General features: G+C 36.8%; 2 protein-coding genes across 4 annotated transcripts in view; both read left to right on the plus strand.

The window, feature by feature from the left end:
• Positions 1-19,175, plus strand: LOC101736715 (uncharacterized). Of its 2 annotated transcripts, XM_004927135.5 has the most exons (8): positions 9-257; positions 390-569; positions 5,326-5,411; positions 5,486-5,656; positions 8,327-8,470; positions 10,766-10,906; positions 16,241-16,363; positions 17,387-19,175. In XM_004927135.5, the coding sequence occupies exons 1-8, from the start codon at positions 177-179 to the stop codon at positions 17,487-17,489; spliced, it is 1,029 nt and encodes a 342-aa protein (XP_004927192.1). In that variant the 5' UTR covers positions 9-176; the 3' UTR covers positions 17,490-19,175. The 2 variants fall into 2 exon arrangements, with proteins under 2 accessions (XP_037875160.1, XP_004927192.1); XM_038019232.2 differs by lacking the exon at positions 8,327-8,470 and having other exon boundaries at positions 1-257.
• A 669-nt stretch (positions 19,176-19,844) lies between these two features.
• LOC101736230 (uncharacterized) overlaps positions 19,845-25,771 on the plus strand; it is a 56,925-nt gene continuing 50,998 nt past the window's right edge. The window contains exon 1 of one of the 2 annotated variants that reach the window (XM_012691228.4): positions 19,845-20,240. The gene's annotated coding sequence lies outside the window, so the exon portion shown is untranslated. Of the gene's footprint in view, positions 20,245-25,771 lie in introns of both variants that reach the window. The other variant, XM_038019315.2, reaches the window with a different exon arrangement.

Raw genomic sequence — 25,771 nt, forward strand, 5'->3', positions numbered from 1 at the left:
ATCGAATTAATCTGACACATTAGTTTGTCATGTATCTATGATTTTTCCAGGAGTCCGAGATCAGAGCTTCCGTGTCATTTATATTGTATTATGTAGTATTTTCAGTGCAGTTTAGTCGTTGTTCATGCATTTTTTATCAGTGTCTGATCACAGTCTTAAGTTCTAGAAGTGTTAATATGGCTAATACAGATTTTAGGAAGGACGTAACTATGCCTGTTCGCCCCCGGAGCGTGTACACGGCACACTCTTATAATCAGGTATATTTTGAAAATATTATTGAGATTGAATCTATGTATAAGTTTGGAGTACATCCTTACATAAAGTTCTTATAATAAAAAACAAATGAACAAATTTTCAACGATATATTCATAATGTTTTATTTAATTCAGGAGGAGTCGAATTTATCCGCTTTTCAAGATTATAGCAAATTTTTGGAAGGTGGACTAGGTCAGGCTGAGCTCGTCGGAGCAACGGGATGGCAGCCCCCCTGGCGTGCACCATTGCAGCGAAAGGCCCCGTTTTATCCCGGTGATGATATTTATCATGCTGACACTTGGCGAGAGCTTGAGGTGACTGCTTTAATTTCAATTAAGGAAAGTCGTAGTTATGAGTCTTCGATGTCATAAGATTTTGGTCTTGGTTCAATTGGCTATTACGATTTCTGATAGATTCAAGCGACACTGACCGTGAAGTGTCCGCGGCCTAATGGATAACACAGCCGGTTCTTAGTGCCCACGATTGCCTGGAAGCTGGCATATATTCCAGATTTTCTAAATAAATACACGCATGCCTAACTAGTGTTCACAAAATATTTCTATGATGGAGGTATATAGCACCGAGTATTAATATTATTATAAAGACATAAAAAGGTTCCAGACATACCATTAAAAATAACCTACTAAGCGCACGTGGATAGGTTTGTATACAATATACATATGTATATATGACGTCACAACCTGAACCTAGCTTGGCACGTGAGGGCCTAATCTGATTTTTATAAAGGATCCGGTAACCACTTAAGACCAAGTGAGTCATCAGCTAGCCTGTCGGTAAACGGTACCTATAGGATGAAAATTAAAATCCGTTCATATTGATAATAGCGTCAAAGAAAAATTTGTACTTAATGTGAATAGGACAGGGTGAAATTTAAAATTTAAGTTTACATATTTAAATTGGTACACGGAACCCTAAAGCCGTTCGTCCAATGTTCAGTAGAATTGTTCATAATGTTCCCCAAAATATTTTCCGATTACATTGAATTTTATGTTTAGATATGTTCCAATAGAGAGCGGGTTTTAAATTATTTATATTATTACCTATACTATATTTATTAAAATTTTATTGAAAGTATAATATTTAAAAAAGAAGAATTAAAATAAAATGAAAAAAATATATGTTTAAAATATATACATATAACCGCTGATGGCAATGTTTACGATACGCTCTATATCGAGGATAACTTTTCTGTATAACCCCGGTCATCGTTCTCGTCGAACCCGTCGCTTGCGACGAAGGGCTCGGCGAGTAAATTAACCCACAGACACAGCCCGCTGAGTTTCCCGCCGAATCTTCTCAGTGGGTCGCGTTTCCGATCCGGTGGTAGATTTTGCGAATTCTGCGATTCACGGCCCTTGCTAGGGTTCGTGTTAGCGACGTCGTCAGGTTTGAGCCCCGTGAGCTCACCTACTGGCCCGGTGACGCTGATATGGTCCCTCTAGACCATCAGCTTAGGAAGGAAAAAAATCTGTATAAGGTACCGAACCTGGATAACGAAAGTTTCTTCCTCTTCTTCGAAAGTTTCATTAACACGTTGAACGCCATGACGAATACCATGTGTCTATGGCGTACCTTCTCAGTTCTCTCCTAGGGTCGCACGGGTATCAAGGATCGTATCAAAAATCGTTATTTTTATCAATATACTACCTGACCCGGCAGACTTCGTAGTGCCTCAATCGATAAATAAAATACCTAAGCTTTTGTATAAAATAAACTTAAAACAATCAAAACGGATCCGTCCGACGGGTGACACATCAAAGGGAAAGCAAAATTGATATTTTTATTTAATTCCGAGCATTTTCATATTTATCTACGTTTTAAACCTTCTCTGGACTTCCACAAATAATTCAAGACCGAAATTAGCCAAATCAGTCCAGCCGTTCTCAAGTTTTAGCGAGACTAGTGAACACCAATTCATTTTTATATACATAGATTTTGGTGTATTTGATTTTGTAATCTATGAAAATTTGAACCGTCAAGTAAAATAGCCGTATGCCATATCGAGCAAACCAGTTCCACCAATTTTTACGCTAAGATCACGACGTTTCGTAGATGAAAAAAGAAGACATCTGCGGATGTTACCACAAAAATCGTTCTAGCAGTGAGAAAAAATTCAAGAGAACTGGCGAATAGCATTAAAATATTATGATGAGATTAGATTAGTATGACGAGATGATATATTGGAGATTGGATCAAGATGGAAACCGAATTATAGATTCTACACTAGTATTTTCGTATGTGCAGGATAGATTTCACCGTCGCGCCGATCTCATTTGAATGTTGAACGGTGACGTGATCTGTTAGCAAAGCTATGATGCACGCTCACATCGACGCTTCGTCATGATAATTATTTAGTTTATCGGTATGATCTAGAAAAGGAGTCCGTTCACTATTTTTAGCTATCTTAAAAATGGATTAACGCCTACCACATTGAACCAAGTAGGAAGTGTTGTTTTTTTTTTTTTCAAGTTTCAAGTCAATCGGATGCATGGTTCAGTAGTCATAACGGAACATCCGTAAAACCCAGTGTATATTTATATATTAGTATAGATTAGCAGTTCGATGTTTTTATTTGGACTACAATTAAGCTTAATCCATTTAAATAGCTGAATAAGCTTTTTTATGCTTTTTTTTCAAATTTTAAACTTTAATGGCTCTCCTGTAAACTTGAAAAAATGTTGCTTAAACCAAATAGCCTTCTCTCGATTAATTATATACTTTGGCGGGTTATTTTGTGTTATATCCGAATATATAGACGATTGAAGATTTAGTTATTTAATTTGTAAGCGGGCAAAGCTCTTTATGAGTTTTGATTTCGGGTTTACGGCCAACTTGATGGTGAATGGTTTCAGTACGTCATGACGTCAGAAATTTCATACCTGCCAATTGACATATCTGAAGAGCCAGGCATCCATATTGATATCATACTGAACGTAACTTGACACAGTAATTAATGCAGCGTGTTAAAATTTATCAAATGCACATTTAAGCCGGTCGTATTAATTAAAAGTGTATTTAATTAAAAACTTGCGCTACATAAGCATAATTAGGACGTTCTGCTAGTCTTTAAGTTGAAGGAACGGTCTTGTATTTGTAAGAAGTTCACGAAATATATTTAATTTTATTATAGAGACGACAAGACGTTCCGTAACAACTTTGAAATGCAAAGCTCACTCAGTTTTGTCAAAGGTATTCAAGCGGTCTATTTTAATTAAAGCACTCCCAATTACTTTACATTTAATTTAAGGAGCGTCCAAATGTGGGGTTCACATCCAAGATACCAATTGTTTGTTGCATTCTATCTCGGATTTTCTTAATTTGAGATATTTACTTTCGGTTGACATACATTTGAATATTTCTACTTAGGTTGGTAATGGAAAACCAGATTTAGAATAGGCCGTCGATTGCGGGGTTTTTAAGGAAATTCATTGCACTAAAAAGTCATATTCAAGTTTGTGCCCTATCTAACAATAATATTTGAATTACCCATATTTATTATTGTATATGGTTATAGGAGCTCATATCTGGCGATAAGCAGGTTACCGCAATCAAGGTTAAAGCTGGTATCCAACCGAGTTCAGATTCAATTGTAGTAGGTAATAGGTAATAATAGGTATAATAATAGGTATAATGGCTACCCTCCCTTTGGAACCGATAAATGCGATTGCTTTCGGTGGCAGTTCGAGCAGAGTCACTTTTTTTTTCCTACCTATGCTGATAGTATTGAGAGGCTATTTCAGCTTCACCCTAACATGTAGCTCACGGGGCTCAAAACGGAGTGTTGCTAACACTGGCCCTAGCAAGAGCAGTGCTTCGCAGAATCTACCATCGGATCGGAAACGCGACCCACTGAGAAGGTTCGGCTAGAAATTCAGTGGGCAACAGAGCCACTACTGGCCGATACATTATACAGGGCCGAGGAGTTTTTGTCCGAAGCATAGAGATGTCTCTTGTTGGCAAAGCCTAGTAGTACGCGTAAAAGTTGATAATATTATTGGACCTTCTGTTTCGCTCCTTGCTCCTTATCAATACTAGTGATCCCCTAGTAGTCGGAATTGGACTATAATTTATTGAAATAATAAGTTTGGGCATTATTATTGGTTGTTAAAAACTATTAAACTTCTATAATCACGGATTTCGCCAAGACTACGCTATAGACAAATAATATTAAAGACAAGCGATATTAATCCATTCTCAATTTGACCACCGACTTTAAATAATAACAAAAGCTTGACAAACAGATGGTAGTGTGTGTAATGTTTTTATTTATTGATTTAATGTATTTTTATGCATAATAAAAAAAATAACATTCTGCACTTCTTTAAATTCTCTATAGGTGTGGGAAATTTTTAACTTCTGAATTGTAAAAAGGGGTACAAGGATTTGGCTTCACGTATATATATGTCGGAGAAGCCACAGTTATTGACACCATCGTCAGACATCGTAGGGGCGAATAGGGTGATCGAGCTAAGAGAACCCCAATCACGTTTGTTGTCTTAGAACAATTTAGAAATCTTCTCTTGACGTCAGCAAACGAAAATGAATGATAGTTCTTAGGACGGAGGCACCGCTCTACAAGAAGGCTGGTTGGTAAGTGTGGTGGCGTCTACGCGCCTCCATCGGCTAGGCTCTGTCGTAGCATGAAGTTAGCCGAATTCCGACGATACCACAATCGTGCTGTCATCTATCGGAAAACGTGCTGCGTTTCGTTAAACTACCAAACTAATGACCGTCTCCGACATAAGATTATTTGCGGTTTCTTCAAAGCGCATCACTTTTTCAGTAATATTAGAAATGATGTGCTATAAATCGAAGTAATCAACTTTGACGATTGTATACTTAATGAAGGTACTTCGTAATTTTTTAAAGACATTGCTTTAATAAAAATTTAAGCTGTCGGATAATACCTCCATTATAACTGTGTCTTCCAGAGATCGAACTTTTAAAATGTTTCTATTTAGTCTCTTATTTTGAATTATATTGACTGAAAAAAATTTCATTCCGACAGTAGCTGTTGTAAATTTTGCTAAATCTTAATTACATTTTCAGGTAACTGATGTAATGGGTGGCGCTGGCTATAATGCATCGGTTACTCCGCATGGTACTATTTGTCTGAGGTTAAGAGATAGGGTCAAGTATGTAATTATAAAATAGTTACTCTTAAGAAACTTAACTAATTTGAGATATGACGTCACTATGCACATTTCAGGGTCGATATGACAATGGACGGTGCAGTCAGAGTCACTAATGCGAAGAATAATATAATATTGGCGTTGTCCCGGTCTGGAGCTGCTGCGGCACTCATACATCCAAATGGACGTGTGTACCACTATGGATCGAGAGTCGAGATCCAAGCTCGCCACCAACAAGGCAACAATAAGTAAAACCATTATTTAAATCTAAAGAAATGCTTTTGATAAAATGATCTACTAAAAACTAAGATATTCAAATAGCCATCTCTAATATTTCAAGCGCTATGTTGCCGAGGCCCCTTGATGTTTAAAGCTAATTTTATCAGGAAATTTACTTACCCCGAAGCCTCGATCTAATTACATTAGGTTTGATACGGAACCTAGGAACCCCCTGTTTAAATTATATCGCGTGACTTATTTAGAATCGTATCAAATAGATAGGTTCAGGTAAAGAGTCACTAAGATTCACTATACTGTAAATTTTTGGCATAGAGTTCGACCAGGCGTGACCACCAAAAGAGATCGCTATATGTTTAGTCACCAAGATACCACCACCACCAAGACCTACATCCGCTGTTTGGTGAAAAAACATTCTTTCTTTCTCTGAGCTAGTGACCGAACCTCCACGTTGTCTCCGCGCCTAGGGGACGCGAGTATCTGGACGGTTCACGGACGTTGGGAGCGGACCGCGAGCCCAAGGATGGTATTTAGGGCGCCCTACAAACGGCTCTCTTGTACTCTCGCCTAAGCGTCCGATCCCCCCGAGGTCAGAACGTGGGCAAGGTAGTGGGTTTACTGCAGCTACACTCGAACTAGATACGCAGCTCACCCCAAAGATGTCCTAGTCGATGGAGTCTTCGAGGTGAGACGATAGCTCTGGAATGTTGGTCATGTCAGTACGTACGGCCCGTCAGGCCGCCCAGGCAGTGCCATTGGTGTCTCGGGATATCTGGTTGGATCCAACCTGCCGGATCGGGACGCAGCCCACCAACAAACGGTCGCTCTTATGATGTCGCTAGAATGATGGTAACACACCGCGCCGCGCTCAGGTCGCCCCGTGACCTTCACCAGAGGAGGCCGCTTCGTTTAGGGGCCTGGACGAACGCTCGCACTGTCTCCTCCAGCCTTCGGCTCGATGGCGACGGATCAGTGCGGAGAGGGAAGAGCTCTCCCTCTCTCGTTCCGCCACCTCCTTCTGCGAGATGGTGGATTCGCAAGAGTCCAGCATCGCCTTCTAGGACGTGTCGCTTGGATTGGAAATGCAATTTAATAATACGGTCAGAATTACCTAGAAAGTTGGAGAGTAGGTGCCAGTAGGTGAGTAGCCTCATCATTACGTGGGCCGTATGCTCGTCTGCCAACAAGGGCAATAAAAAAAAGTAGGTATTCGTTTCGGACGTCTAAACTTAGTTAAAAATTGCTTGATGGCTTCTAAGATGGATATAAGTTGCTAAAATAATTATTGGATTAATAATTGTTTTCTTATTAATACCTAAAATAGAAATAGCTGCAAATCTGCAATAAAACTATATGCTTGTTTATTGACATTAATCGGCTTTTTATTCCGAAATTTGTAGAACAAAACAAACATTTAAATGCCGTTTCATTTTGATCAGTTCTTTCATTTTTATTTTCTTTCATTTATTACTTTTGTATAAAGTGTACAATTACTAAATGCTAATATAATTATTTGGTGACGGTCTGAAGCCCTGTCGACCAATTGTTGATTTTAAAGTAATGCAGTGATTAAATCTTCCATTTTCCAGACTAATAACCTGGTAACATAAGCGCGTAGATCAGTATCTGTATAGACATCCAATAACAATTGAAATGTGTTTTCAAACAGAAGTGACTTAAACTTTTAAGAGTAGGTACTTTTGTCAGTAAGTAGTGTTATCGAGCAACACTTCCGGCCTCACATAATAAATTATTTATGAACTTAGGAAATATATAGAACTTATTATTCTTATAATATAATTAGTAATTTCATAATCAAGTAAATAGTTCATTCATATTTCTTTATACTTATAATATTTTATTGGCGCCTTCCGCTTGACAGCTTCCGGCGCAATAAGCCATAATGTTATTTGTTACATAATTCGATATTATTAAATAGTAATTGTACGTAAATAATCAGCAGAATAATTAAGATGAACAATGTTTAATATTACCTACTCAGTTTGTATTAAAATAGGCCAAGATGATTGTATAAATACCGACGGTTAGCATATCTCTGTTGCATTCGTATTCTACCCACCGTAACGTGTACTAAAGAGAATATATTATTTCGTGTGGATGTAAATTGTCTCAATTGTCGCCGCCACCCTGAGGATCCGTTTATAGTAGTTATGTTAACTCCGTATTTTTAAATATTTCAGCAAATCGTCTACTATTAGTGCCTCTAGTGTACTAAATATAGTACTTAGGCAAACTTAAGACCGCCTTACCTTTAATTTTAAACATGTCTAACTTTAATACTAATTATTTTCCAAGTCTGCACTTAGTCAAATTTGATGGGGTTGCTCTCAATTTCGTTTCGATAATTTTTTTATCTTCATCACCTAATACCAGTGGTCGAAAACCTTGTCAACCAAAAGAGCCAAATATCGATAACACACAATTGAAATTTATTCAAGGACCAATTTTTTTAACATATATTTTATTAGCTTATGTTTCAAACTCATGTCTTACAAGGCAAGTTAATAAGTAATATTACGTACTTGGACTAAACATTTCGCAGAAGTACTGTAAGGATCGGTTTGCCGACCACTGCCCTACACGATATGAATTGTTGTGTATCGTGATTAGATTTTTTGACATGACTAAATGTACTCATTTGATGACTCTGATGTAATTAGGTACGCGAAAATGTGGTATAAAGGCGTATCTTTCACTGCGGAACAATGTGCACTGGTATACTTGGTGGACGCCGCCGGTACTCGGACTACAACAGATACATTCCTCGACATGAGTCAAGACTTCACTCTCAACGTTTTTTACAAGTACCTAATTTCATGAAGTAGAGTCGGTAGTAGGTTGATGGAGTCTCTATTAGGGATGATTAACATGATTGTAAAACAGTTGCTAATGTAAAATTTGGACTACCTGACAACAGTACCTTTATCAGTGAATTAGAATAAAAGTATCATAAACACTAGATTGGTCGTAAAATGGTAGAGTAGCATAAATTAAAGATTTTTCTAGCTTGAAAACCCTAGGAGGTCATAGACAAACTTAATTTGCCTTTAAACGTTATTAGAATCATGGATGCTACATAACAGGCACAGCAGAAATAATTGAGTCTCAACAATCTAGAAATTTATTAGTTACATATTAGTAGATCCTTGGGGAGAATTCTTAGCGGAGTAAAATCGCTATGACCTACATTATGAAATGTCTCAACGAATTTTCTCTGATCATAGAATTAAAATCTCAATGAAAACGACGTAAAACAGTAGGTAAGTGAAGGTGGCAAGATACATTAGAACTGAAAAATAGTACACACAAAGTAAATTGGATTATCCGAATATAGTGAAAACAACTTTCAAAAGAATTTGAATCGTGCACATTTTTGTATTTAAATAATGCTATTGGAAATTAGAATTAGATGTTAATGGAACACGTGCTAGCATATAAATAAAACTGGCTCTCTTCGTATATTGAAGGGTGGGTAGTTAGTAATCTAGTGATTGACGCTGCAATATGTTAAATTATTCGCAATGAAGACTGCCGGAACTTATGGAGTTTTCGAAACGGATATTGCAGCACTATTGGCACCTCGGCATCTAGTTCAATTTTCTCAGACGTCACCGGAAATTGGGAGTTTGCGTGTTGGCTCAGCACTCACCTCAGGGCGGGATGAAAATTGACTAGAGAGCTTACACGTACATACATGTTATATTTTGATTGTATAATGTTAGCTTAGAGTATAAAAATTAAATGAACATCGATTTGATGAAATTTACAAGACGGTTGTTCATGGTTTTCTAATTCTTTAAATCTGTTTTATCTTCAACTTCCTCCGGTACTGCGTATTAGATGGTATTTTTGGTAGATGAATGGATGGAGTCTTCTTTAAAACTGTTGATAAGGGAGCCGATAAAAAGATAGCCAAAAACTACGAATTCCGCGTAGGCAGCAAACTTTTTTTATCTGAATTGTTGTTTTCGGTTTGTGTGATGTTTATGGAAACCTCAGCATACCTTCGTTGCTGCAGCTTAGGCTAGGTGGCTTTATTGACCTGTATTAGAGCACTGGTGAATAAAACTTAATGACTGTTTTCCAGTGAAATGGATTTAATAAATTTTTTATCAACGCACCCAGATTTGATGAAAAAAGGCGACATTGGTAAGACGGTGCGAGATTTTCATTCTGCATTACGATTTTAAGATTCTCTTCGCAATATTTGCAGTAGGTATCTATGTATTAGAATATTTGTGATTTTTGGTTCGGTGAGTTGGAGTTGATGGGATAGAATTTTCAGATAAATTTGAATTTTTCAAACAAACCAGCGATGTGCTATGAAATTTGTAGATAAAATACGACACATGCTGCTGTAGTTTATTAGAAACGATACGAACAAACTACTTAGGTGGGAAATTAGATTCAGGCGAGCGAGTGCACACAGTAATGGAAGTTGGAGGTAGTTTGATAAACGAGGTTTGCAACGAGATGCTTCGCATGGCATGTTGCGCGTCCATTATTTTACTTATCAAATTAAATGGGTAATAGCTTTGCTTCGCTCATGACATACATTTAAAATTAGATTTCTAAGTATCAGGGAGAGAATATTGATTGAGCAACTTTATAGCCTGGGAGTGGTATTTATTGGCCTAAGTAGACGGAAAAAAGATTCTTACGACTCATTCGATACTAACCAGTCACCGGAGCCTACACTAAAAGTGTATGCCATTCCCAACCTCGAGTGACGAGATCTAAGTCTCAAATATACTGCACCCTGAACCCTTAAGTTCGGAAAACTCATTTTTTGAGACAGGAATGATAAGTGAGACTTCATTGCTAAAGACAGAAACTAGGGTAATAAGAAAAGAAAATATGTGGTTAGGTCGAGGAAGGTGCAATACCATACTTGAAATGTTAGTACGTAGTGTTATTAGGATGGATAATTAATTTTCGGTTTAAGCGGTACTGGAGGGAAGAGGAACAGGTGGTCTAAGATTTCTGTCGGACCTCATTCGGAGAAGGGCAGAATGGCAATAAGCAAAAAATGAGATGCGTAGCAGTTTTACTCACCTTACAGTACTTTATTTTTCTTACGGGTATTGCTGGTGTTACAGCGAGTCAAGGCACGGCCCGTCGTATGTGAACGAGGCGTTATCGCTGCTCCAAGCTGCGCAGTATTGGCTTACCGACGACGGAATTGACAACTGGATCATAAATAACGTACGGGTCAGTCAAACTGCTGATGGACTGGTCAGGTCAGTGCCTTTATTAGTATCTATCACGAATCCGTTCTGCCTATTTCTGTCGCGAAAAAGTCCTAGTTTAAGTAGTGAGACAGCCGTTTTAGAATACCAAAGAGACCTCATTAGGTCCTTTACCTCATTAGGTTTTGGGGTGAGTGGTTTCTTTTGTATTGTGATGCATACGGGCTAGAATGTATATCAAATCAAAAGGAGCTTTCAGGACTATCAACCTGTAAAATCCAACTTTGAAATTAGAATAGGGGTGGTTACCCTTTCCTTCGAAACGAAGTATTAGTTTGTTTTGTTGTAGAATATAAATAATTTCTAGACAGGATGGTGGTACCAAACTGCGAGGACTCGGGAACCCACCCACTAATATTTTTTTTTGTCATTTAATATATGTATATTTTACAGGCTGCGTTTATTTAAAATGTTTTTATGTCTCCTTACAGTGTAGACTATCACGTGTTTTGTAAAGATGTAGTGTACGTGGGAATCAAAATATCCATGCTGTTTTCTGTATAAATATTTATTGAATGATATTATTATTCGTGTACTTAATCATTATGTACGTCTCATTTAGGACGTTTTGTGTCTAGCGATTCGTATAGGTTTGTTATATTAGGTCCTCACATATGAAATTAGCGCTTTGTCGTACTGACCACTTTGATCTGAAATATCTCCTCTTTGGTTAAGAATTCCAAATTCAAATTTATAAATTCAATTTAGCTGCTACATTTGAGTTTTGAAAGCAGTCATTCATTTGTTTATAGTAGTTGTGACTTTTTATTCTTTCATTAATTCCCCTTAAATTATAATCCCTAAATACTATTTATAATATGCAGATTTTTGCGTTTTATACTTTGAGTCCTAAAATATATAAATAAGGCAATAGCTACTTTATCCAATTTATAATTTACATTTAATGTCTATATTATAGTTCTTCAGATTATGTAACTTCATTTTACCCATATGTATCAATAAGTCAATCTAAATTGGTATAGGATGACCTGCCACTATCGTCACAACCGATTGCTTTATTTTATTGCTGCTATCCTATCCATCTCGTCCATATTAGCAATATTTTCGCCCATAATTTCTTTTGCTTATTATTAGTTGTAAGTTGAGTCCGTACATATTAGGTATCACTCTCGTGCTTATTTTTAAAGCTTTTTGTTATTTTGCTCAAATACTTACTGGAGACCGGAGCCTATAGACAACACAAACATGACTTGTAAAATGACGCCACTTTCAGATATGATGTAAAAGTCTCAATTATATTGTATAACCAATGGTATAACAATTTAAACCAGAACGCATTACTGCGTCGCGGCAGAACTGCCAACAGTAGGGGATAGAGGGTAGGAAAATCTCATATTTTAAAGTTGGCAGATGTACCTTACGGAGGTACTGTATATGGCTTCTCCTAAAACGATGAAGGTCACGGACATGTTTGTCCGCCTACGGTGGTTGGTAAATTTAAAAGAACTAGTGATCCCACAGTAGTCGAAATTCGACTATAATTAATTGAAATTATAAGTTTGAACATTATTATGGTTCAATCGTCAAAAACTATATACTTCTATAATAGTAGATCTCGGCAAGACACTGTAGACAAATAATATTAAAGATAAACCATATTAACCGATTTTCAATTTGACCACAGACTTTAAGCAATAACAAAAGTTTGACAATAAACATATAATAACATTAAACAGTATAAATATGTGTGGGTGTCAAATACACGGTAGTGTGTGTAATGTTTTTTATTGATTTAATGTATTATTAATGCATAATTTAAAAAAAATATTTGGGTTCTGCACTCCTTCACTGTATTCTCTATTAGTGTGAGAAATTTCATAATCCTCCGTCCGTGCAATTTTCGTAAAAAGGGATACAAAGTTTTTGCTTCACGTATTAATATATAGATTTTTAACGTTCTTATATTGTGCGCATGTCGCGACATTTTTCGATGGTATTAACAGCTTGCTATTTTTGTCAAAATAAAATGGAATTACAATACAGACAATACTAACCTTTCATTACGATCTGAAAACCGTATTTTAACAATAACATTATTTGAACAATACTCCGCTTCGGTAGATCTCTTTAGGTCTTTGGTAGATAGCAAGCGTACTTGTGTGCTTAACAAATGGAGCTGATAATAGGATTTGTTCACAATGGATACTGATTGAATATATAATGTTAGTATTATCTGTACGCATTGCTTGTAAAAACACTGGATACATGGTCAAAATAATGAAATTGCTTTGTTCTTCATGCTACTTCAATGAATGTTTTGATAACAAAGTGAATTTGTGACAGTCATTTGTGTACTTTAAGATTTTTTTTTTTTTGATTGACTTCCAAACTATTCATCGGTATTCTATAAAGCATACAGATTTACACGCATATTTTATTACGTATATATGCATATACGTATGTATTTTTACTCCTAAAAAATATAGAGGGTGTTGAGCATAATTTTTGAAACATCAGATTTATAGTGAATAAGTTTTAATCAAAGTAAATAGATTATTCCCGAGTGACACTGTAATCATTATCATATGTCATTAATCAACCAAAATCCGTTGGTGCTGGTAATTTGAGAGTTTTTTGAATTACCTGCTAATCTTCATAGTGTATGGAGCAGAGATTTGAGAGGCTCGTACCACATGCCATTCAGAGGTAAGAAAGTAGAATCCGGTGGTAGATTCAGTGAATCACTACTCCTGCTAGGGCCAGTGTTGGCTATTCTCTCAGGTTGAGCCCGTGAGGTCACCTACCCGTGAGGAGGTAAAAAAAGCGCGCGAAATTAACGAAAATTAATCGGACCGGCCATACTGAATCTATATTATAGTTAGGAACGTTGACGAGGTCAAGAAACTAGGGAGTACATATAATGAACGAGTCACATAAGTCGTAGAGAAATAAATAAAACTGTTTTAACGCTAAGACTAAGCACCAATTAAGTAAATGGCAAAGAAAGCGCTCGTTTGGCAGATGATCGTATTCGTGTTCTTCGAAGTTTAAAAATGTTGAAGAGTTATCTTTTTTGCTTAATTCATAAATGAAATGCACCTATGCGTGATGCTTACATTATTGAAGTAATATATGATACCAATAAATCTTCGGTTAACTGTAACTAGGTAATTATGATGTCGTATAAACATGTAGGTACTTTAATGAGTTAATATTGCAAGAGCTATTTTAGCGCTATGACATGTCCTTCTTCAAACGAGGCTTGTGGAGAGTATTAAGCGGTAGGCAGCGGCTTGGCTCTGCCCCTGGCATTGCTGAAGTCCATGGGCGACGGTAACCACTCACCATCAGGTGGGCCGTATGCTCGTCTGCCTACAAGGGCAATAAAAAAAAAAAAAAAAGATCGCCGATTGGAATTAAATTTTTTTTGCCGTGTTTTTTACAGACGAGCATCGTTCCACCTGATGGTGAGTGGTTACCGTCGCTCATGGACGTCAGCAATGCCATCGTTAGCAAAGCCGTTGCCTATCATTTGAATATAATTAAAAATTCAATATAATTAGGAATAATTACACGAAAACATAAAAAAACCTTACTAAGCTGCTAATATGAAAGATAATAATAAAATGCTATGAAAGCATCATCGAAGAATGTTTTCATGGATTTTCATCATATTTTTGGATTGTTTCATATAATTTTTTATTTTTCTGTTCTCTCTGTGACAACCCTCACTGTACTTTTGTAAGGACCGGACTGAAGCTCACACATGCGGGGCTTAGTCCTCTAGAGGCGTGGAAATTATTTTACTCCAATGTGTCAGGTTTAAGGATCCTATTTAATTGAGAATCTGCTTCTTTCGTATATGGAACCCGTGGAAAGTGTTTGGTTGTGACAGGGCGTGTGACAGTCCTGTGTTGTTCTGAATTGTGATATGCTAGAATATTTGGCCTATGAGACAAGAGCAGAACAAAGTTGTTACAAAGTTACATCACAATCAGAGGAATTTACATCTATTCATTGGTACTATTTAGTCACCACTTGTTGTTTTTTTAACAGCACTGTTTCACTGTTTTTAAGCAGTCTGTGTAGGCAGTCAATAGAAGTCCTGACTATTGCGCCGAGTGTCGTGGGTTCGATTCCCACATCAGGCAAAGGTTTGTTTGCTCTTTGTCTGGGTGTTTATTATCTATATAAGTGCATATTTAAACGTATATAAGTATGTATGTCAGTCTCTGGTAAGCATAACATAGGGAATCTAAATTTGGAGCAGGGTGACCGTGCGTGATTTGTTCCTAGCGACATGCAGTACATACAGTTCCTACTGGTACATACAGCTCATACTGATAGGACCTCTTGTCAATCCGCGCGGGTAGGTACCACCACCCTGCCTATTTTTGCCGTGAAGCAGTAATGCGTTTCGGTTTGAAGGGTGGGGCAGCCGTTGTAACTATACTTGAGACCTTAGAACTTATATTTCAAGGTGGGTTGCATTTACTTTGCAGGGTGGGCGCATTTACTTTGTAGATGTCTATGGGATCCAGTAACCATTTAACGCCAGGTGGGCTGTGAGCTCGTCCACCCATCCAAGCAATAAATAAAAAATTTAGAGATCTTTAAATTTCCAACTAATGTACCAAGTTTGACTACAATACAGTGAATCATTAATTAGAGCTAAAGTTTTAGAAAGCGCAGGAGGAATTGAAGCACTATTTTAACTAATTATTTTATATCATTCACAAATACACTGTCTATTGTCTCATATGAATATATTTATGTATGTACATATTTTGTTGAAATGATTCGCACGTGACTTATCGTTATGCCAGAAACCTTTACGAAAGTACCAAGTGCCAACTGTGCAACACAAGCTACAAATTCTAATTACATGTTATAAACAAATCGATGCTAATCGTAACACATATTTCTTAACTAGCTTAGCTTTACCTTCTTACGGCAAGAAACTAGTGTTTCAATTTTTATTTCATGGGGGGTTTCTTCTCCTTATTATCCCTGAACACGTCCACTGTGTGACTTAATTAGTTTTAAAAGTACCATATTTTCAGGGTTACCTATTGCGTTCCTATTTGCATTTGCGCGTTTATTGACGTGTTTAGCCCACTGAGTTTCTCGCCGGATCTTCTCAGTGAGTCGCGTTTGCGATCCGGTGGTAGATTCTGCGAAGCACTGCTCTTGCTAGGGCTAGTGTTAGCAACATTCCGGCTTGAGCCCCGTGAGCTTACCTACATGTAAAGGGCGAGGCTGAAATAGCCTCTCAATGGTATAAGCATAGGTAGGAAAAGAAGAAAAAAAGACGTGTTTTTTTTTTTGTACGGAAGTTGTAGTAAAATATCGAATGTCCATCAGGATCCATAGGTGCAGTCACAAGTATCAGCTGCGTACCAGTCCGAGCAATGGTTCCGCTTCGATCACCAGTCCGTTCCTCCACTGCACCGCGTCGCTCGGACAGACACAGCACCTGTTCGTTCGGTCAGTGTTCACACGCACACACTTGTACACGTAATTTGTAGGTTGTATTGTAACCGCGAAGGTTTGTTTTGGCTTAGCAAACTTTTGTATCGAACCGTAAAGACTTTTATTGATAATGCTGTCCATTTAACTACTTCTACATAGTTTGGGCAGTATTTTGTCTTATTTAGCAATACTAGCATAGCTGTCTGCGGGCGGTAATAGTTAATGTTGGGTACCTAATGTTAGAAATCCTGCCAATTTTTTTCGCGAAATATTGTTTTTATTTTATTTCTGCAATTGTAGGCAGCCCACCCGATATTGAGTAATTACTGTCGCCCATGGACATCAGCGATGCCAGGGGCAGAGGCAGGGGCCGCTGCCTTCTTCTGATGATGAGATGAGATCATGTCTTTAAATGCGTGGTGACGTTACGTTTACGTTGTGATATTTATGGGCTCCCGTAACCAATAACCCCGGTATAATCCCGTAATACTCACAGGATCATGGGCTGACCGACCGAGTTGTAATAAAAACATTCCTTCCTTCTATATTTAAAGGAAATTAAGGCATGATAAAAAAAAAATTTAAACATGTTGCGATTTTTGTGCTCGTTGCTCTGTAATATTTAAAATTGCCAGTCTACGAAAAAAATATGTGAACGTAATTGTATTGGATCAGTAAATTTTTTTAAGGTCTAAATTGCGATGACAGTCCGTCCCATAAGAGCTATGATTAGTTACATTATGGTTTATTAAAAACATTTTGTTTTACTTTTGGGCCCTATATAACTACACATGTTTCAAGTCATAGAAGCATCACTCAAGATCGTTGTAACCCAAAACGAATAATAGAAACAGAGCAACATAATGGCAAAGTTATTTGCTATAATTACCAATACGCAGTAATAAAACACAATAATAATGAGACTCGAGTAATTTGTATTTTAATGATCGTATCGTAAGGCTATAGTTGCAGATTAAGTAGCTCTAGTTGTACTGGTTTCGATTAGAACGTAATTCGATATTGTAAACTTTCCCACAGCCGCGGCGAGAGACGGATGCATTTCGACGGTAACTCGTTCATAGTTCGCAACGCTGGTCACTCGGCCGGCTTTGATGATAAAAATCAACTAAAAGTTTACTGAGCGGTGACCGCGAACCGCGAACCGCGCACATTCTTTAGCGTCTTTCGTCTCAAGTGACATCGTGTGATTGTATTCGATAAACTAACTGGACTACAGTGTGTGCTTAGTGCGAATTTTCTAACGTCCTCGATATCGATAGCGTAAAAGTTAGCTCATATTTGTATGGAATGGGATCGTTTGCGTACGTTTGCCGCTAGGGGCGCTGTTCCAAATGCATACAAAACTTTTACGCTATCGAGTACTTTAAGAAACTCGCACTAAACACACTGGTTTACTTTTTTTGGTCGTATGAAGGAGAACGCACTCTAATAATTTTGCTTTACGGTAAATGTGGCGTTGATTTTTTTGACAACGTAAATTACGAAAACATATATTGTGGGACCGTTTGAGTGCCGTTGTATATTTTTTTAAATTTCCGATTTTCTATATCAAAAAGGATAATAAAATTAATTGATCTTTTAGTACAATTGTCTTGTAGAAATCGCACATACGCTGCGATAACGTCACTTATGCAAATTATGTAATTTTTCGTGAGAGGCGTTGGGAAATCAATATCTTATTTAATAAATAACTCTTATGTAGTTCTGCTAGACTATAGAAATAAAATAATATTTAAACTACAATTTTAAACTTTATCAGTAAAAGCAAACATCTCTCGCGTCTCACTAATAACTATTAAAAAACGTATTGTCTCATACTCAGTGCAGTGTTAACGAAAATTACGTGACTTTAAAGCGGCGTATGTGCGAAATGTTTTTGGTACGCTCTCCAGTGCTTTAAGATTTTCTATAAAGTGCCGCCATCTCGCGGCGAATTTTCAAATTACAATGGAAACGGTTCTGTTTCCGGAAAGCTGTGTTAGCGTGCGTTCCCAGTTTTCCACCAGAGATGGACAAGTTGTTTCTAAAGTATAGTGTAGAAATGGATATTTTATTTGAAAACTTCAAGGCTATTTTAATTTGTTCGAATAACCCGTAACGCTACTGAGCTCATTTAAAATATTATTTTAAAAATGTACACATTTCTCTATCACGAACTTAAGTGTGAGATCATCAAACGTGCAGAAAGTCTGTCTGTAATATTATTAGCCCTGTACATTTTTTATCTATACACTATTATATTTTGTAACTGTATTTGAATTTAGTGTTGCATTCAATAGTATAATATGAATTTATTACCAAACATTTTGTCGTAATATTAGGTTTATGTGAGCAGCCGCGATGTCATTACATATTTGTGTTAATGGCTGTTCTTAGTTTTGGACTCTATCTTCTCATACATTTTAGGTTTACATTAAATACACCGGTCAACCAGTTTATTAATGAAATTCCGATTTCAAACATTCGTACTGAAAAAATGCCGTAACTTCGAAGGTGGTCCGTTATCATGCTCTAATCCCCAAAAACTGCTTCACTAATTACTACATATTATCCTTTACTTTATTCCTTTGTTCTAAGTTCAGTTAATTTCATCTTTTGTAAATGTTTTCATAGTGGACATCAGTCTTATACCTAAGTGTTTTTTTAACTTTGTCGAGCTCAGTAGCAAGGTGCCACATAGTGATGCCACTCTTTCCTCTCTGGTTTTTTTTTTGTTGTTGTACAAGACGACTCGTCCATGGTGTTAATTTTAGTTAAAGTTCAAGTATGATGTGAAGAGAATAAAAGTATATGACTGTTATAAAAACGTTTTTCATTGGTCTACAACCTTTATCACTGCATTCATTGGTGGATTTTCAAGTACCTATTGTTTTGTTAACAAAGAACTAACTATAGGAAATTAACATGGTCGCCCAGCATTCGAAATTCGATCATAATTAATTTAAATTATAAGGTTACGGCTCTCTTGTCAAATATAATCACAGATTTCGCCAAGGCTACAAGACAATGATTGACAAACAATCTATTGTCAATTAAACCACAGACTTTAATATAAACAAAAGAGTATACATATTATATGTTTGTGTGTCAAATACATGGTAGTGTGCGATGTTTTTTTTTATTGATGTATTTTCATGAATAATTTTATTTATTTTTATTAAATGAGCTTTCTGCACTCCTATGTAAACTATACGTGTGCTAAATTTCGTGATCCTTGTCCGCGCAATTTTCTCAAGAAGAGGTACAAAGTTTTTGCTTCACGTATTAAATGTACTTTCATATTCCTCTGTCGGCGCAATTTTCGTAAGCACAAAGTTCCATTCACGTATTAATGTATAAATATTGTAATTTGAAGTAGAACATTTTTTTTGATTGACTAGCGTATTGGTATCGCAGAGGTTACCGGCAAAAGCGTGCGTGGCGTGCCTAATATACACTGGTGTATAAGTAAGTAGAATGTATGCGTCGGACGGCCGTCAGTCGCGGTATTGATCGAGAGCAAGCCCGGCCTCTAGCGGCCGCGATTAGTAGCTGGGAGTCGAACGCTGAGCACGTGACGTAACCGCTAGACCGACACCGACACCGTAAGTCACCGTAGATAGACGGCCGCCGTCAGTCGCCCGTAGAGTACGCGCGCTCGCCGCCAAAGTCTAGAGCGGGTTTCGCGCGCGCATCTACATAGTTAGAACAGCCCCGGCCTACCGTTCGGACCGACGCCGTATTGATCGCGTCCAGGCTCATCTGTCTCAATGTTTATAAACAGCCGGCCGCATCAATTTGTTCCCTCTTGGTTTTACGCGGCGGCCGACGATCTGGACGGTTGCACCTGATTGCACTACTCGCGTCCGCACACCGGCCGGCATCAGTGCACGTATGTACGTTTGCACTTGTTTATATTTTTTTTTTCTGATTTTCCGCATAACTGTCAGTAATGTTTACATACTATGTTGCGAGTTAAATATTTTCTATGTTTTTGAGGTGAATATCTACAAAAAAATGGCAGCGTCGTTTATATAACAAATTTAAATTACTTTATCCTTTAGCAATTATTTGACTTACGTTGTAATTTTAAATTAAACGATTGTGCACGTGTATCTATGTATAAGCTTACGATACTAGCTGCTACTACTACTATGTTTTTTACTTGATTACTAAAACTGGGCCTTTTAACAGTAAACTTAAGTTTAATGATATTATTTAAGTTTTTATGGCCCGTCGTAATCGCAGACGCTGGTGTTTAAGATAATTATTTTCTTCTCACATTGAATTGTACTTTGTGTATTTCACCTTTATTTTCTCTATTAGAATTCCAATAATTAGCCCAATAAACACGTGTAGCAATTTTGCTTTAGTTACAAAACATAGTGAGATTGGAGTATTCGAAGGAAATGTTTTGCACAGTAGAAGCTAAGTTGACTAGTGTAGTCCGTTATTGTATGGGGTGCAATAATAGAGAGGGTGCTGGGGTGAGCCGGCAGAAGGCAAGGGTGCTCGCTTTTTAACATAAGGGCTGGCAAGTCGGGATTATCTCTCGGTTCTTGACGGTAAATTGTAATTACAGTATCAAAATTTGAAGAATAAAATAGGACGTTGGTTAAATTAAATGTTTCGATCTTAGCATTGGGTATTTTAACCGGAACCTTAGCTAGTAATGCTATTTAATAAATATATAATTCCATGATGTAGGTTAGATTCATATTTTTAAAGTTCTATTTTTTTTTCTTCTCTTTCTGTATTCAGAGATTCTAAACCAATACTCATATTATTGGGAAAACTAGACTTGATACCTATCCAATAAATAGGACCACATTAATTTATTTATTACTAGACTACTCTGTCAACTTCCTACCTCGTGAGATAATAATATTACGTAAATGTCTTTACGAATAAACAAACATAAATTTAATAAATTTCATACAACTGCACGGAATGACAGTTTGCGTTGTGCGGTGTGACTATCGAACGATATATTCGCCGCATAAATATACGATTTATTGAAAATAAATAATACGTACTTAATCTGAATATATCTGAATATAAATCCCATATAAAGTTTTGATCTTTTGATTTCCGGATATTCTTTTATAAAAACTGCGGAGAAAAGAAATCCACAGCTGTTTTGGCTTTTTAGAAAGAAAAGTTTTTTTCAAAATCATGTCTTTATTTATCGATCTTCATTTTTGAAGCTGAAGCTAGTCAATTGTTTCGAAAAAACAAAACGAAAATCGATTGAAAAGCATAGGAGAAAATGATAACGATAATGTAATTGTTTGTAATTGTAAAATATGGAGAATTTTAAACAATTATAGAATTATAGTGCATTAAATTGATTGTGGGCTAAAGCGTCACGTCCTTACGGATCCATCAGATGCAATTACCTTTGCATTAGACGCCTTCAGCTCTAATACGAGAAGCAGGCTTAGGGACCTCGGTAACCGTACGCGTCGAACTCGACAAAGAGGTCGACTTGCAACCTAATCCATGCATCAGCCCGCTGAGTTTCTCACCGGATCTTTTCAGCGGGTCGCGATTCCGATCCGGTAGTAGATTCATTCGCGAAGAAGTTGCTCTTGATAATGCCAAGAGATAAACATAAGCCATTGACCACAACTAAAAAAACTTAATTTACCTACAACCATGTTATATTGGTTTCATTATATCCATGTATTCTATACAAATACCTACACGTATTTTAGCAGCGTGCATGTGAATTTTATCAAGCTTTTATAAAGGACGGGGAAGCCGAAACATTTTTCATCGTGCGAGTTAGTCAATCTAGTTTTGGCATTTGATTTGAAACGTTCTAGCAATTTCTGCGCTGCGAGTGACAGCAGGATGCCTTCTTACTGCGGTCTTCTTGTCGCGTAACTAAACGTGGGATATCCTGTGTTTCGTGTATTGCTCTTTATGACGGCAATATAGGACGAAAGCAGAACGAGAAGGTCATAAGTTCGTTTTAAAAAAAAGACTATTACAGCGGTAGGCATTAGAATTCACAAAGAAGCCAATAGTGTACAACATTAACGCTGTTCTTTTATTATTATTAGCAGTGGTATTCGCACTAGGCAAGTCTGTATCGCGGTCTTGCAATTTGTCATCAAAAATATGGAACGAATAACCGACTAGGCATTGAGCTCGAGGTTTTTATTTTTTGCTTAGTAATACTTTTTAGTAATAAACATACGCGATACTGACCAGACTAAATGAATATAGTGAAATTTGATTGCGAGATGTTTTAAAGGTTTCAATGTCTGATCGATCGGTTTAAAATGGTAAATAATAGTATATAAGCAGTTGGAATTATCATAACTCATTGTTGACAGAAGAACTCGTTGATACACATAAAAAATGTTATCACAATATGATCAATCATAATGCTTCACCATCTATGGAGAATGGAGCTCCAAAAATGGTGTCCCTATTGCGGACATTGAACCTTTTGACTTTCGTTATAACGTTACCGATCGGTTTCATTTTTTATTTTATTTTAAATAAAACATTTTGAGAACTCTATCTCCTATATATATCTACAACTAAACATGATGAACTCGGAAAATATTTTAACGTTCCAATATTTGTTGTGAAGTACCTACGAAAAGTAATTACTGTTCGTGATTTTGGTTCGTTTACTTTTTGTAATGTCGATCGGTATTCCCGAGAAGAAATTAGCTACAGTCGAGGCTGTCTTTATAAGGTGTAAACATAATACCGCAGTTCCTAAATAAAAGATCAGCTTCTTTGTGTATTCGGATCAGATCGTAAACAGAAAAGTCACGTTTTTTTCTTACTTGAATAGAATTCGAAGTATTGTAGAGTGTATAATAGAGTATGCCTTCAATATTGCACACTGACATTTGTCCGTTATTCATAACAGCACAGTGATACAAAAGAGGTCTTTTGTTAGATCGGATGTGCCCTGATTGCAAACACAAGTATGCCAGTTAGCTTCTTTAACTGTTTTTCGTTTAATTAATTACCTCACAGAGAATACTAATGTCCACATGATTATTTTATGTATGATTTGTCAGTTTGACTGGAAATATAAATTTTTCTTGTTTAATTTCACAAATCATTTAGGTTTACGGAAAAATCTTAAAAATATAACCGTTTAGATATTTGTTAATTGAATGTACAATTATAATTCGTTTAAGAGCATTTAGAAGAAACGAACCAACCTTTCGTAATGTAATATAAAATTCGATAAATATAACACAGTTCCGTTGGACGTGTCGTCTGTACACCCAATTATAAAGATTTTCATTTTTAAAGCAAACGGTAAATTATAAAATAAAAACAAAACTCATTGTACCAGGTGTACCGTTGGAACGTTTCGAATCCGCTCTCAGACATGGGGGAGTCGCGGTTTGTGTGGCCGCGTCCTCTGTGATTTACATTTGGTCAATAGTGCTAGGGTGGATAATCAACATCAAGCTATGCTATGTTGTGCTATATTATTCTTCATTTACACTAAACGAAGGAAACTAACTAACTAACTAAAAAAATGATTTGGTTTTTTTTTTAAAACCCTGTAGATATAATTCAAATCATGTCAAGTCTGTCCACGTATCGTACTGATCAGCGCCCACCCGCTTCGAATCTCAGCCTTTTTACAGTCGAGCTATAATGATAAGGACTTGTTTTGGTAACAACTTATGGCTCAGCGAAGAGCACTGCGCTAGCAAAAGTTAGTTTTTAGCTCGGCGCAGCATGGCTTATTATGGCTAAGTCAGCCGTTTTATTTTCACTATTGAATGGTCGCGTCCTCCCTTACTTATTCACAAAAGTCTTTTAACATAACACATAAAAACTGTGATCACATTCCGTGCGTCTACTGAATAGTAAATTTTTTTTCGGTCTATATATTTGTCAATATGATGATGTTTATAATATTTAGCAAATTGTATCACAGAAAAAAAATTACAATTTTTTAAAAAGAAAATAGGATATAATTGATGTATACTATGGGTGACTTATGAACATGAAACTATGCTGCGCTATCCTATTTAATGCACTGTTTAGTCAACTATTTCCTATGGCACTGCAATGGGGAAACCATGCGCTGAGTTTTCCAATTTATTTGATGACACAGTAGACATCACGAGTTACCTTCTGCTTCGTATCTTGCCGCACGCTATGCACGCATTTCACATAAAGACACGTGAAGCGGCAATCTCAAGCACTCCAAAGTTATTTGTTTAACGAAACATAACATTAAGGAGATAGCTTGTTATAGCACAGTGCAAATAGCATAGCTTCGAATTGATAATCTAACAGGCTACAAAATACGAATTCAGTGTGATGCGTGATCCAAAAAATGCATTGTAAATACAATGTGACTGCTATCTACGTTGTTACGTTACACATCAATGTCCTACAATAGTAGCATGCCGACGTCACCATAGGTGCGCCAAAACCTTTGTCCACCGACATCCTTTTATTGTTGGATAATTGAGTGCACTAGTCATTATGGTTTCTATCAAAACCTTTATTTTTGTATGAGCATGGTTTTCCTAAAATAGTGTAGAAGTACCATCTGAGATATCATCTCCAAACGGCGCTACACAAATCGGTAGACATTTGGAGGATCGAGTGGAACAATTAACTTGCTTTCATAAATTCCTAGTATTTAGCTTTAATGTACTAAAAGATATTGATGGAAAAAAAGCTAGGTACGCGTCTACAAAAACCTGACTTCCAAGTTACGATGCAAAATCTGTTTGCGTGTCGATCTTCAATTTGTAATAATGGCTTATTTCACAGTTCACAGTAAGTAACTCGTACGACTGGCGTTTGTAATGTCACGGGCTCTTGGGAATTTATAGCTAGGATACCGAAATAGCGAATCTGTTGTTATTTAGAACGTTTAAGGTCTAAACTGAATTTTACCTACTTGATGTTTCGACCTTTTTCGAATACATTATGTAAGTAAACGTGAACAGACAAATGCCATCTAGGTGGTAGATTCTGCGAAGCACTGCTCTTGCTAAGACTAGTGTTAGCACGGAATAGATAAATAAGGTTGGAATGGTAATGTAGGCGGGGCAAGCGTGCCACTGTTATGATCGAACAAACATAACTCGACCGATTCTTTCATTCACCGCGTTTAGTGCGCTTCGGAATACTTGGCGAACAGATCTCCGCTTTATAGTGCCGTGTTGTGCAATTATAACTTGTAAAACAAAAAATCAGAACTCAAGTATAGAGCGAGGAGGTATATCTTTCGATCGATAAGTCGAAATTACCATTTAATTACAATATTATTTGTCTAAAACATAAAAATATACTGAGCATTATGAAATTCCAAACATTAACAATATTATTACAGCAAGTTATAAATAGCATACATTGCGCGATGTGTACTCGCCCAATGAACGCAATGACCAAGTCAGCTTCTAATGTACT

Source organism: Bombyx mori, chromosome 1, assembly GCF_030269925.1.
Source record: "Bombyx mori chromosome 1, ASM3026992v2".
NCBI lineage: Eukaryota > Metazoa > Arthropoda > Insecta > Lepidoptera > Bombycidae > Bombyx > Bombyx mori.